Raw genomic sequence first — 14,519 nt, 5'->3', positions numbered from 1 at the left:
AGGCGTGTGTTTTCTCGCCCGGTAGGCGGGACTCCCGACACACGGCGGTTGCTAAAGGCGCGTTGCTACGGAAGTGGGAGGCGGGGGAGGATGACGTAGGGAGGTACTTTCAGTTCCTATTGGCTACTGGCCGCGAGGGGGCGGAGCTTCCGGTGGGGAGAGCGGAAGTAGCGGGTGGATGCGAGGCGGGCGGCGATGGGGAGCGGCGGGATGGAGGCGGCCGTGGAGCTGGCACCGGGTGTGGGACGGGACTGATAGGGGACAGGGGGGACAGAGGGGCTGGGAATGAACGATTCGAGGGGAGTGGGGGGGCGTGGAGCCGGGTTAGAGGGTCTGTAGGGGAGCATGGGGGTACAGAGGGGGGACAGGGCCTGTGGTGCGCCCCGAGCGCTGTGCTCACACACACCGGGGCCGTGGGCCGCTATTAAGCATTAGGTTGGGCTTTGACAGCGGGCGGGGCGCTGTCAGCTCCAGGTCCTGGTAGAACCGAGGCTGATTGCTATGAAATCCTATGGTGCTTTGCAGGGGGAGGCACGGACACAAGGCACGAGGATGGGCCGCCCGTGGTCATCCTGCTGGGCTGGGCCGGCTGCCACGACAGGCACCTGGCCAAGTACAGCGCTGTGTACAGCCACAAGGTGAGTGCTGCCATTGGGACACTGGCCCTGCTCTGTGCTGCCTCTATGCTGAAATCAGCTGAACCCTCCGTGCCTGGAGTCGTTACGTGGTGAGCTCTTGTCCTTGAAGGCTCCTTGTGTCCAGCAGTGGTGTTACCTAACAGCTGCTGATGTCATCTCTGTGCACGAAGCTGAGATAACAATACTTCCTTAGAGCAGCTTTCTGCTGCTGGAGTGTTCTGGGGCTTTTAAAGTGAGCTACATTCACTGTCCAAACTGGCATATACATGGGGAAAAGCAATTCGTTACTGCCTGCTGATGGGCTGCAGTGTAGAATTCACCAGGCCAGGCTGAGACATGACAGATGTATCACCAGCTTTTGTCCTTCCAGCTTTTCTGTTCTGATAGTTCATGTAAGTGTTCATTCAGGTTTATTGTAACCTGCCTGAAACAGGTGCCCTGTGACAGGAATGCCTGCTTGTTAACCACTTGAGCTAGAGGTCTAAATGCTTGTTCTTTAAATTATGGCATCTTCCTTTCTAATAGTTTATCTTACTGGAACAACCCCACCTTGTCACCATTCAATTGACTGATTTATATTTGATTTTGGTGAGCATACACGAATCTTGTATTTATCCAAACCTGTTTCAGCTACAAGTGGCTGAATTTGTGCATAAACAAGTGTATCATTAATGTGTAATCCAGTGTGAGAGTCTTTAATTGGCTGGTCATGGTGAAGAATTAATTGTTAAGCAATTACTGCGACTCAGAGATGCTGCTGATTGGGTGAGGTGCACGTGATGAGGCAACAGACCAACTGCTGGGGAAATGCTTTGCTGTCAGAAAGTTGCTGGTATTGAGGAAGGACAGGAAAGTTTTTCTTAGAGCCTTAATGAGGAAGTGGCTGCAACCCTGGCAAAGCAGCATGGAGAGCTTGGTGTGAAGAACTTGGTGTCTTCTCATCTTAATTCAGCCACAAGGGAGCCCTGGGAGGGAGGGCTGTCTTGGTGCTTTTGCCTTGTGTTTGTCAGTGTGTAATGCCACTGGGTTTAGATGTCAGCAGAGGATTGGAAAGGATCCGGTACATCAGGTAAGTCCGCTGGTGTTGTAGGAAGCTTTTGATAAGTCTCTGTAGTATTATGATGAATATAACTCTATTCATGGAGTCACAGAATATTCCAAGTTGGAAGGGACCCACGAGGATCACCAAGTCCAACTCCTTTCATGCTGATGCTTTGCTAATAACACTGAAGAGTCTCTTGGCCCCATGATTTCTGTTGGAAATCTGTTCCAAATGTTAGTTGATGGTACAGCTGCTCGCCTGTTCCTTATAAATTACAGCCCAAACCAAATACGTGTGGGTTCTCTTTCTGTTCTGCTTAGGGGTGCACCGTCATCCGCTACACAGCTCCATGGAGGATGATATTCTTCTCTGAGAGCTTTGGCATCAAATCCCTCCAGACCCCAGCCAGGAGACTCCTGGAGCTGCTCTTTGACTACAGCATTGAGAACAGGCCGGTGCTTTTCCATGTTTTTAGCAATGGTGGTGTCATGCTCTACCGTTACATCATCGAGGCACTTCACACTCAGCAGCCCTTTAAGAATCTCAGAGTTGCAGGCACTGTTTTTGATAGTGCCCCTGGCAGAAGAAACTTGAGAGGAGCCCTTCGTGCCTTGGCGACTGTCCTGGCATCCACAAACGTGCTGCTCAGGTACCTCCTTATGCTCACTTTTGCTACCACAGTCGTCCTGCTGCGGATCCTGCTGTACCCACTGACTCAGTTCATCCACGAGAACCACTACGATGCCCTGCTGAAGTCACCCTCCCGGTGGCCTGAGCTTTACCTCTACTCCCAGGCGGATGCCATCATCAACGCGGGTGACGTTAAGCACATGGCTGACGCACGGCAGCAGCTCGGGGTCTCCGTGAGAGCTGTAGACTTCACAGATTCAGCTCACGTCAGCCATCTGCGGCTGTATCCCACCTACTACAGCACCCTCTGTACGACCTTCCTGTCTGACTGTATCAAGGGCTTGTCTTCTTAGTGGTGTAATAGCCTCCCTTGTTTGCCTCTGCTTTGCTCAGGTTGTGTGGGAGATGCCATCCCCTTTGCCTTTATGTCACTGAAGGGAGGGAAGCAGAGACTTTGCGCTTTTTTCCCCCATCAGTTACGAGTCTGAAATCCTCCTTGAGCCAGCCACAAAGTAGATCTGGAGTAACTTAAAGAACTGTAGGTGCTGAGATCCAAGCCCTGAGGTGTCACGGACCAAATCTGCTCATGGAGCGTTGCTTGTTTCTCCTGTCTTGTGGTGTTCTCCGTGTCCATGTGTCCTTGTCCAATGTGCATGTTGTTTCGTGCTGACTACGGTGCAGCTCTGCAGTCTGTGTTTCTTTTCCCTCTCCTCTTGGCGTTGTCTGGCTCCATGGAAGCTCTAAGAGCATCCAAAGCACTGATTCCCTCGCCGTGGAGCCGACCTCAAATGTTTGTGGTAACTTTTGTTGTTCCTGCACCAAAAAGAAATGAAGTTCACCTTTAGGCTGTGCCTCGTTTCTTTGCCTTGTGCCTCATTCTCAGTCCTGTTGGAGCTCGGTCCGCCAGGGGGCATCAGCGGCGCTCGGTGAGGGGGCAGCACCCCGAGACCCTCCCAGCCCCGCCTCCCGGTGATGGATGAGCTGCCGATGGGCTATTGATAAGGAATTAACCCCGAGCTCTTCCTGCTTCGGTGGCGGTGGAACGGGAGCGGAGGACGCTCGTCCCGTCGGGAACGGCGCTGGGGAAGGAGAGCCCCCACCGGGGGGTCCCCACGTGCGGTGCCCCGAGGGCCGGCCCTGCCCCGTGCCGCGCTCCGAGCCGTTTGTTTAATTAAGTGTTTTGCCTAATGGGATCGCCTCATTTCCATCACAAAGCGGCGGGCTGTCATTAGGTGGGCTCCCTCATTCATTACCGTTAATTAGATATGGATCCCCCAGAAGGGTGATGGACGAGGCCCCCGCCGCCCGCTACGAGCCATTTGCATTTTCTCAATAACACCCCCGATACATCACCGCCCTCCGCTTCCCAAAGAGGTTTCAAATACAATATCAGTGCGGGCGGAGGGCTGGGGGGGGGCGGCACTCCCACCCCTCTCTGTGCCGGCTGGGCCGGAGCAGATGGGAGGAGGACCCACCCCCTCCTTACTCCCCCCCCCCGGCCTTAGGGACCCCGTCCCATGGGACGCAGCCATCGATCCGTCTGCGCGATGTTTGCACACCAGCAACCGCGGCGCCAGCCCCCCCTGCACCCCCAGCTGCTGCGGTAACCCCACACCGTGACCCTAATGCTGCTCTATGGATCTGTTGGGGCTGGGGGCCTCCTGCCCTCATCCTCCCCATAGCAGAGCGCCCGAGGATGCGGCTGCCCAGCGTTCATCACAAGGGGAGCCCCCCGGGATGAACCCCCTGCCCAGCCGTGATGGGGCAGCCACCCCAACACCCCCCAGCCCCCAAAAGGAGAGGCAGAGAGAGCAGGGCGCGGCGCCCTGAAGATTTATACGTGTTTAATTAATGTCAAATGTAGTTTACAAACGGGAGTGACAAGTACCTCTTTGTATAATATACACCGACACACAATCATCGACACACCGCAATATCGCTTTGTGCAACTGGGTTCTTTGGGCAGAGAAAGGTAACTCCGGGTTTGCTTTTTATTTAGATCCTTTTTCTTTTTTTTTCCCTCCTTTTTGAAATGGATTAAAATCATTACAGGAGAGGTGGTGCCCCCCCCCCTCTTCCCCCCTCCCAACCTGCCCCCCTCCCCCTCAAAAACAGGGGATGGCTTTACAATAAAAACATAAAAAGAACCAAAGCGAACAGAAAAGAACCCAAAGGAAGGAATGAGGATGGGATACAGACGGTTCTACACACAGCTGGTCCATAGCACCCACCAGGATGCCTGGCTCCAAGGAAGGGCCAGGAGGGGGGTCCTGCCCTCCAGCCCACTGCACCCCAATGGGTTGTGAGCCCAGCTGTGCCCTCAGCTCAGTTGTTCTCTGTTGGAATCCCCCATATCGCAGCCCTCGGTGCCCCCTAAAAAAGCAGGTCCCCCCCCTCACCCTTCCTAGCAGGGAAGGCTGCAAATCCTCCATGGCAAAGCTGCTGAGAGCACAGAAAGCTGGACACCGTGGGTTGGGTGCTGCTGTCTTTTACCATGACGGCTTACAGAACACAGATGCTGGTTGGGGGGATGCAGTGGGATCCTTCTGAAAGCTGCAGGAGGCATTGAGAGAAACAGCTGTGCAGAACAGCAGCAGGCTCAGGGCACACAAGTGGCAGTGGGTCCACAAGGACACGCCATGCCCCTGCAGGATGTGCTGTGCCCAACGTGTGCCTGCTCCTCCAGCATCCCCATGGGGTCCCAGCTCCCCTTTACCAGCCACAGCCGTGATGCTTCATGCCCAGAACTGAGCTTGCCAGCACAGAGCTGGCCGGGGTGACGCCTCAGGTATGGGGAGAGCAGCACCCCCAGTGGGGAGCTTGGTCCCCATGGTGAGAGGGGAACTGAGGCAGGGAGCACGCATTCACCTTGGGAAATGGATCAACAGCTGCTTCTTGGGTCCTGAAAATGGAAAGGAACAACAGAAGAGGCCAGATGGCAGCTTTGGTTATGGCTGGGGATGTGGGCGATGGGGACCAACATGAGGGACGGTGTGGAGGAAGCTGGGGCTGTGCGACCCACGAGCTCATGCTGGCACAGCCCTGCCCCACAGCACAGGGAGCAGCTCCAGCCAGAAAACGTGACCAGGAAGGGAGGAGAGCAAAGCCGAGCTCAGCCAACCCCATGTTCCAGGGGGAGGAATGGGTACATCAGAGCCTGGGGCAGGGGGACAGGGCAGAGCTCTATGGGGCCGCCCTGCTGGGCCCTGCCCCGGCCCCCAGTGGGGAGCTGAGAGCCGCGTCCTTCTGGGGATAACGATTCTATTATAAATAGCCCCATTAGCTACAACTAATGACAAAAATCCACCTCCTCTACTCCCCATAAGTTCTGTAAGTTATGGGCAATGCTACAGCCATTACTAAAAGCTGTTAACTTCATATCTGAATGAGGAAATATACACCACAGAACATTAAACCATTTATATTATATATATGTATATATATACTTTTTTTTTTTCTTCCCAACTAATGACTTTAATGCCAAAACTTTGCCGAACCAAGAAAAATATGGGTTTAATGTTCTCTGCTCAGTTCTTTTTTTTTTTTCTTCTTCTTCTTTAACAAAAATACAACCCAAAGAAAAGAAAAGAAAAGGGCAACTTATTAGTATGTAATGTTTGAGTCTATCCCATTTATACACAACATTGTAAACATATATCATCTATATTACATGTGCTTCATTTCTGCCTGGGTGGGGGGTTTATTTTTCCTCCTTTAAACCTTTCTTTTTTTTTTTACTTTTTTTTCTTTTTTCCTTTTCTTTAAATCACTGGAAACACCACGAAAATAAAATAAAAACAAAAACAAATAAAACCAAGAAACAAAACCCAAAACGGAACCAAAGCAAAACAAACCAACCCGACAAAGGACACAAGTTACGGGTTATTGAACATGGCTGCCGAGGGTTCCCTTCCCCAGCGTCCCAACGCAGTCCAAAGGGGGGAGGGCTCAGAGCCGTGCTGGGTGGGGGAACACTGCTGTAAAAAAGGGGCTGCACAACAATGGGGTCGGCATCACCCGCTGCAGAGGGTGAAGGTCTACAGGTGGGATCCAGGGCTCTCGCTGCTCCTGCGTCCTCGAGTCCGTGGCTGGAGTCTCTGGTTTTGTTTCCTTAACGTTTTTAAAACGTCTTTTTGGGGCTTTTTGTGGTTTTTTTCTTTTTTTTTTTTGCCTTTTTTTTTCTCTTTTCTCCTCCTCTCTCGCCGTTCCTCTCCCTGTGGATGCGCTGAGCTGAGCCGAGAGCCGCCCTCCCGCTGCAGCCTTCATAAGTAGATGCGCCGAAGGTCTCCGGGGGATGTGATGGTGTTGCATTGGGGACAGAGCTTCTTGGCACCCTGCAAACAGCAGACGGGACAACAGCATGAGCACCATAGGAACAGCACCAGCCACATCACCACCCCCAGCCTGGGATGGCACAGCCAGCCTGATCCCCCAGCCGGGCTGAGCAGGCAGAACACAGACCAGCACAAAGTGGTTCAGGCAGGGCTGCCACCCCAAGGAACCCTTGTCCTGCTCCCCCCCATGCTGTGTGTGTGCATGGACCTGCTCTGCCCAGGTGAGCTGCAAGCAGTGACCTCCAAGTGGGGCCGGACAATGAGAGGCTGATAGGAGCAGTACATGATGTGACCCAGCAGTGGGTGTGCTGCCTGTCACCGAGCCTGACAGCAATGGGGTGTTAACAAGAATCAGGGTCAGCTTTAGATTGGCAGATGTGGCAGCCAGCTGATGGGAAAAATGACAGAGAAACACTGTGAGGCTGCATCCATCTGCAGCACCAGCAGCGCAGGAAATGGGGCTGCCCTGACTTCTAGGGCTGAGCAGTGCCCCGTGCCTCTGCCTGCTGCACAGCACCATGCTGCTCCATTCCGGGGTCTGGAGGACTGGAAGAGCTGCAGGCAGAGGCATGTGATCCTTGTGCCCAGGTAACCTCCCTGGTGTGGGCTGAAGCAGCTCAACATGGGGCATTTTGGAAGGAAAGATGCCCTGCCCAGGTCTCTCTTCAGCAGCAAAGCAAGGCCAGGTATGCAATTCCTTCACACCCCGGGGAAAGGAAAGATGGGTGGATTTATCCTGCCAGACCCCAGGACCTCAGCCCCTTCTGCGCTACATGCTGATGGCTTTGGGGTTCCGCTCTCCCCAGATGAGAGCTGCAGGTGGGCCTTCAGAGCCACATTTTCAACCACCCCAGAAGGACCCAGCAACACACAGACTGACCCAGTTTGGCTGCCCTGCTATACCTGACCTGACCACAGAGCACTGGATGCTGCTCTTTACCTGCACACAGGGGGGTCCTTCTTAGACACCTGAGTCCAAGGGTCTCCCTGGCGCTTACCCTGGCACACAACAGCTTGAGCATAAACACCGACCTTGTACTTGGGGGGGGAACCTTTTTCTTTCAAACAAAACTACCATCCTCTGCCCACAGCAGCACATGTGTTAAACTCAGAACCAAGTCCTGATTATTCCTTTTTAGACTGAAATCATTTAGAACACCCCCATTCCTTACATCTGACTTCTGGTGTCGGTGCACAACACTTATTGCCACCAGCGTTTCAGCTCCTCCCTCTTGCAGAGAGGCACACCAACTTGTACACACACACACACACACACAATGAAAAAGCATGTGCCCCCCCCCCAGTGCTCACCTGCCAGCTGGGGTTACTAAACTTTTCCCTTGAAATAAAAATGCGGTGCAGTAATAAGTCCCACCTGTCGGCCATTGCTTTCGCTCTGTTTTTTTTTTCTTCCCCAGGTCCTCCTGCTCCTTTCATCATCGCTTCATGGAAAAGCCTTGATGTGTTATAGCTGCGTGCGCTGGACTAAAGGCCACCTCAGCTTTTCCATTATAAACCTCACTTTGGAGGGGTTTATAAAGCTCTGCTGCAAGAAGTTTGCTGCGGGGCTGTTACAGAGCAAAGCAAAGGGGCTGGAATGGGGAGGGAGTTTATTTTTTTTTCTCCTCCTTTCTTAATTAAAATTTGGCAAGTGATTGATCCACAATACAGGCTTAATCACTTGGGGTAGGGGGTTGAAAAAGGCATTAACAAGAGCTGAGATGTTGAGGAGTCATTAGGGCTCACGCGGTGCCAGGAAGGATTGGAGGATTTTGTCTTAAAAGTTGCTCTTAAAAATAAAGCAAAAATAATTGCGTGATGTCTGCTGTACGTTGGCCAAGGGAACACAACTCGGAGGGAAGGGCTCAGGCACCTCCCGCTGTCCTGTGGGGCTGTTTCCAAACAGAACGTGCCAACAGGCGCAGAGAAGAAAGAAGCGCACGCAGCCACCTCGCCTACGCAGTGCCATCATTAAGCCTGGGCTTGAAGCTCCATGCTTTATAGGAAGGAGAAACAAGAGCTGACGGGAGCCAAGAGCCAGCTACTGCCAGGAGGGCAGCTGAGCCTTGGTGTGACATACCCAGCCTTAACCCTGTGCCCCTCACACAGCCACAGGTGTGGGGTTAAGGCTGTCGGCAGAGCATCCTTTCTCACAGGGCCTCCCCATAGGGCGCTGAAGGCCAAAGCTGAAATGCATCGTAAGAAACCAGGCAGCCCCACAGCAGGAATGGACACCACAAAGCACGGAGCACAGCACCCTCCACGCAGCTGCAGGCGCATGAAGGCCCCGTAGGACCGCTCTTTATCCGCACTGTTTCTTAGACAAATACTCCAGCCCGCACGGGACGCGCAGTGTTATAGCCTGGAAAAAGCTGAAAGGCTCAGAACGCAGCGGTGTCATCTACCAAAGATATAAATGTGTCAGCTGCAGAGAATACGCAGCTATTGATGGATCCCCTGAAAGCACATTCTGTGATGAAGAAGGCTTTTTAAAAGTGATTTTTTCCTGCTCTTGCAGTTGTCATTTTCAAATAAGCCTGAGACGGGCAAGTAGGAGCCTGGGACCAGCAGATGCACATGGGAAGTGGTGGCTCTTGCTGAGTTTCCCTCTTGGCCTGTACAGCCAAATGCACCTGCTCCAATTAACCTCCCCTTCCAGCCCTGCACCTCAGCTCTGAGCAGCCTGACTCCACTCTTAATTCCATTTATTTCCTAAGGAAGGATACCAGGGTTTGGGACATGACAGAACTGCAGCTCAGAGGGACTTCAAGAACTCGAGAATCCATCCCCTGGGAACATCACCTCAACCTGAATTACTTTTGACAGACACACACATCAAACTTGCTGTGCCAAACCACCACGGACAGTGGCTCCAAACCTCCCCAGAAAAGCAGCGCAGCAGATCAACCATCTCTCCTGTCACAGCGCTCATCCCAGGAGAAGGAAAACATGCGACTCACCCCCAAGTAGCTGCAGGGGGTCTCTGAGTTAATGGGAAAGGATAGAGAAGGGGCAGCCAAGCATCTTCCAGAGGGATATTCATCCCACACACGTGGAAGCAGCCCAACAGCCAGCTGAGAGCAGGCACCCACCACCCATGAGGGATGGCAGCCAGCTCACTCAAGGCTCATGTCCCAGTTTCTGTGCAACCTGATGCTATTACCAGCTCTCTGTCTGCACCCAGTGCTCAGAGTGAAAAACAGTCTGCTCTCCAGACCTGCTCCTCACCAGTGCCCTCAGACACTGCAGCAACCTGAGGTACCAGAGACGCTCAGATCCTTCTAGTACCGCATCCTACAAAATATCACAACTCCAAACCTCTGAAAACCAATTTCCCGTCCCTCGCTCCGTGACAGATGGCAGCATCAGATTTCATCCCATCCTCAACATCTCGCTGAGGCTTACAAGGGCTTCCAGGCACGTGGGGTCTCCATTTCCAAGGCCACGCTCAACCCACCACTCTCCTCCTTCACACAGACCCACTCACACTCTAACTCAGTACCAAAGCCAGCATGCAGAATGGAGGCACATGAAGGATGGTCTGAGCAGCAGGGATGGCTGCTCTGCACAACGTTGGAACAAGGAAGGCCGGAAGCACAGCACAACCCACCCTGCCCAGCTGCCACCAGCTCCAACAAATTGCTTATTGCAAAAGCAAAGCCCCTCTCCCCCAGCAGAGCCTTTCCATGTGTGCTGCACGCGCAGGCTCCCTCCGATCCCCCTCCTGCCCTGCTGGGGAGCCAGCTTTATTCCCAGGGCAAGGTAACAGCGGCGATTATTACACACACTATCCCACAGCTCCTCGCTTGTTAAAAAAAAACAAGAGTCTCTTTTGTGCCCGAAATAAAAGGAGATACCTTAATTAGAACAATGCAGGTTGGTGAGCATTAAACACTGAGCCCAGCTGCTGTATGCCATTAAATTCATAAAAAAGGAGGGGGGAAGGAGGGCAGTCTTAACGAGATTACACACATTGACTTTGATCAAGACACAAAAGCACCAAGGCGTTCCAGGGTTTTTATTGCTGTCTTCGGGCTACATTTTAATGGTTACATTAGAAACATGCGAGCCCAGGCTGGGAGATTTTTTTTTTCTCTTTGAGACGGGAAAGAGCGCAAGCATGCCTTGTGAAAAGGCCTGCTGTAATAAACTGGGGGCTGCAGGGAGAGGCTGGGGAACACATGAGTAGCCACTTATTAATTGCTTCCCCTATGCAAGTGCCAAGCCCTAATACATTGTCCTGCTGGACCGTTCCCACCCTGCCTGGCTGGCAGAAGAGCTGTGTGTGGACAGCATGGTGCTCCCCCACTGGTACCCAGACACACCAACCCTGCAGCACCTGGAGCGAGGTTTTGTAGTTGTTATGGCGGTGACCATGAAACAAAGGGACCTGACTGAAGTTGCTGAGCCTAAGAACAACCTGAAGTCGGCGTGACAGATTTAAAGCATCACTTAGGGCTGCTGGGAAGAAGAGACAGCAAAGACTCGAGTAAAAAGAAATTAGTGTTTTATCCTCTGCTTGAAGCACTGCAGAAGAACGAGATTAGTCCTCACTTAGCAAAGGTGGCAGGGCGCACATTCAACCAAACACCTCACAGCTACGTGGCCACATATGTGTCTTTTATAACATGCTGCTAAAATGTTTACAAAAGCTTGTATAATCTAAGTAGTGACGGGGTGTAGCTGAAGAGCTATAAAATACAGCCCAAGGGATAGCCAAGTTATTGAGTTGCTATTAGTACTGAAGCCCACAGGCACTTCACCATCCTGGTAACTTTCCTTGGACGAGACTTTTAAAAGGCAGGATTTAAAGGAGCAAGATGGGCTTAATCGTAATTCCAAGAACACAACATGTTCTATAAAGTAGATTTTGTAATGCCTTACAGGAACAGTTTTGAGGAGTGGCATTCCCTTACATTTGTTGCAGCCCAACGCCTTATCATCTTGCTAACAAGAGAACTAGAAAGCACAACTGACTGAGTGAAATGAAAGCCTGAAAATCGGTTCCACAGGGGAAATGAAAAGCTGATTATAAAGCCCCCAGTTTTAACAAAGGAAAGGAAAACACTGTATTTAATAACACCTTAAATTTCAACCTGATGTCCTTCAGCACATGTATAAATTACCACTGTGTTGGGTCACCCACTCGGCGTTGAAGGTAATCCCCAATCTTCCTAACACGATGGTATATGCCTGAAAACTGTACAGCGCTATTTCCAATAATCCCAAACCCACGGATTCATATTCATAAAAGCTTCTGTCTCTATCTCCTATCCCGAATACGATTCGCTTTGCTTCAGGTGAATATGAGGTTTCCAGAAGCTACCCATCCCTTGCAATCTCAGTGGATTTGGCCTCCATTCCCACAGCTTTCCCTCTGTATGGATGGCATGCAGGGTTCTGCTGCAAGGCAAGGCTGCCCCCATAGCAGCAGAGGAGCAATCAGTGAGCAGGATTGTGCTTTGGTAACGATGACTCAAATCAAAGCTAGAGTGGGGTGTTAAGTGGCAAAGACCTGGAAGCCTGCATGCACAGCACTCAGATTGTTTGAAATAAAGCAAAAAGCATCTTTCCCCATGGTGATTTAAAATAAAGGATCCCAAAAGAGAGGGAGAAGGCTGTCAGTCAATAAGAAAGTAGCCAAGGGTCTCACCAGAGTCCGCAGCCAGCATTCTTCACAGTGCACATGCCAGCACTGAATGGAAGTCAGGGGCATTGTGTAGGAGTCCTGAAGGAGAAGAAGCAAATAGGTTATTTCCATAGCAAGGATCTACTGATTCTTCATTCCCAATCCCATTGCAACACCCTTCTTTGCAGGCATGGTGTCAGACTACAGGTGATCCATTAGCAAAGCAAGAGAGGTCTGATCTTGGGCTACCATGAGGCGTGAGACAAAGCAAAAAACAAAGCAGAATTAAGAGGACCTCACACATTAACAAACTTCTGCTGACTTTCCACTTAAGAAGCGAGCAGAGATAGCAATGTTTGTACAGCAGAGCCAGAAAGTCTCTGGCTTCCCAGACCTGCTGGAAGCCCATAATCCACTCAAGTGGTGACATGGCTCAGCACAGTTATCGCAAGAGCATCTGAAGTTGCTGTGGCCACCTGCCATTATTCCCACCATAAGGGTCACCAGATCATATGAAAAACAGCAGCAGGGTAAGATTAACCCTTATCGCAACTCTCTACTCTGCAGCAACAGCTTAACTATATCCCAGTAACACTGCTGCTACTTCAGCAGACATGTGTGCTTGAGTGCTTTCTATGATTGCTATTAAGCCCCTGAAAATCAGCAGTGAACTCTTGTGGTTTTCATAGGACAAAGCAGGGGAACTGCTATCCCAATACCCACAATAATGGGCAGGAGAGGCAGAACCACGCATCGTTCTCAAGTTGCAGAGGGAGCCCTCTACCAAGCAGAATTTACTCCTGCTATCAGCAGAAGGAAGAACAAGGAGATGAAAAGCATTGCAAGCTCAGACCATCAGAGGGAGCTGCTACCTTTCTTAAGGGAGGCTACAGCACCACCACAGGAGAAGAAGGACAACTTTTAAACAGGCAACATTCTTCTCAAATCACAGGGTGGGTCTCAGATCACAGAATGCACTCATTTATGTATATAAAGAGAACACCAGTATCTGGGAATTCTCTGTGGTGAGCCTGAAAGGCTTCCAAAGTTGGGGTTTTCTTGGCTACAAAAGTCAGTGGAACAATCTAACAGACAGAGAAATTCCAAGTTCTACAACAAACCAGCACTTACACTTGAAAGGAAAGAGATTCTTCATGGTGTACAGGGATGACGGTGAGTTCTCCCCCCAAAAAAAGAAAGGGAAAAGAAAACCTTCTTCCCTCCTTAGCAAAGATAAGGCAAAGACATCAAGGCATTTCTGATTCATTACCACAAGTGGAGTGCTACTCACCATGCAAATGAGACATTTATAGCGGTCCCCACGGGAAAGCTGCCTTTCTAACTCACGGACACGAGCCTTTAGTGCTTCAAATGTTGTCACTGCAGAGTCTTCTGTAATTCTGCAAAAGATGATGGAGGGTGAGCATCACTGAGCAGGGGGAAAGAGTTCAGGGGGAAAAGGATCTCACAAGAGGTGGGCAACAGAGGAGAAAGTGAGCAACATTGAAACTTACACTGAAAAAGAGTTCCTGAAAAGCTCAGTGTGAATTCTTGGCGGTCTGCTACTAAGCAGTTCCAACACATCATGACAGCACAACAGGACTAGTGTTGCCAACTGCATAGAAAGCAAGTTTCTGCAAGACGTGAACACTTAAATAATAGATTTTGTTAGGTTTTCCCCCCCTCCTCCTCTTTTCCTGTCTCCTGTGAGCAATTCCATGGGGCCAAACACATTGGACAAAGTTCTGGGCGCTCCTCCAAGCTGGTGAGCTAACTCTGTGTGGGCAACAGCAGCTGCTCTTCACCTTAAAGAATGGAGGCCTCTGCTGACCATCAACCTTATGAAACACAAGATCTGCATCACAGAGGATCCACACACTGCTTTTACATTAAACTGTGCTCCAGCTTATTCGTTTCTAATACTGAAAAGGAGAAACCAAAAGCAACAGACATTGTGCCAACAGGGAGGCTATAAAAGCAGCTTTACAACCACTGCTTTCCCATTTCCTAGGGTCATTTTTGATGGGCAGCATTATCTCTTTTGTCACAGAGGCGCTGCGCTGAGGGCAGGCAAGTGTATTTTCATGGCTCTGCGAGGCTGGTGAAAAAAGCAACTTGCCAACCTAAAAGCAAGGGCAGGCAGTAATGCTTAGCAAATGAGATGCAGGGAGCATTACAGACAAGGATGTGTCACTCCAGCATGCTGCAAAACCAGATTTCTGCACAGTGCAGATACAGGGATGAGC

General features: G+C 51.0%; 2 protein-coding genes across 7 annotated transcripts in view; one reads left to right on the top strand and one right to left on the bottom strand.

The window, feature by feature from the left end:
- The first annotated feature begins 125 nt into the window (after positions 1-125).
- Positions 126-3,166, top strand: TMEM53 (transmembrane protein 53). Of its 2 annotated transcripts, XM_015870450.2 has the most exons (3): positions 126-238; positions 526-638; positions 2,001-3,166. In XM_015870450.2, exons 1-3 carry the CDS (start codon positions 196-198, stop codon positions 2,661-2,663), a joined length of 819 nt encoding a protein of 272 aa, XP_015725936.1. In that variant the 5' UTR covers positions 126-195; the 3' UTR covers positions 2,664-3,166. The 2 variants fall into 2 exon arrangements, with proteins under 2 accessions (XP_015725936.1, XP_015725937.1); XM_015870451.2 differs by lacking the exons at positions 126-238; positions 526-638 and adding an exon at positions 684-1,707.
- A 971-nt stretch (positions 3,167-4,137) lies between these two features.
- RNF220 (ring finger protein 220) overlaps positions 4,138-14,519 on the bottom strand; it is a 158,216-nt gene continuing 147,834 nt past the window's right edge. For all 5 annotated transcript variants that reach the window (XM_032446172.1, XM_015870371.2, XM_032446170.1 and 2 more), the window contains 3 exons: positions 13,565-13,673; positions 12,298-12,372; positions 4,138-6,644 (listed from right to left, as the gene is read on the bottom strand). In XM_032446172.1, coding sequence (XP_032302063.1) covers positions 6,573-6,644; positions 12,298-12,372; positions 13,565-13,673 — 256 coding nt within the window. In that variant the 3' untranslated portion in view covers positions 4,138-6,572. The remainder of the gene's footprint in view (positions 6,645-12,297; positions 12,373-13,564; positions 13,674-14,519) is intronic.

This window comes from Coturnix japonica, chromosome 8, assembly GCF_001577835.2.
Source record: "Coturnix japonica isolate 7356 chromosome 8, Coturnix japonica 2.1, whole genome shotgun sequence".
In the NCBI taxonomy this organism is placed as follows: Eukaryota; Metazoa; Chordata; class Aves; order Galliformes; family Phasianidae; genus Coturnix; species Coturnix japonica.
This window is presented reverse-complemented; position numbering and strand designations above follow the sequence as displayed.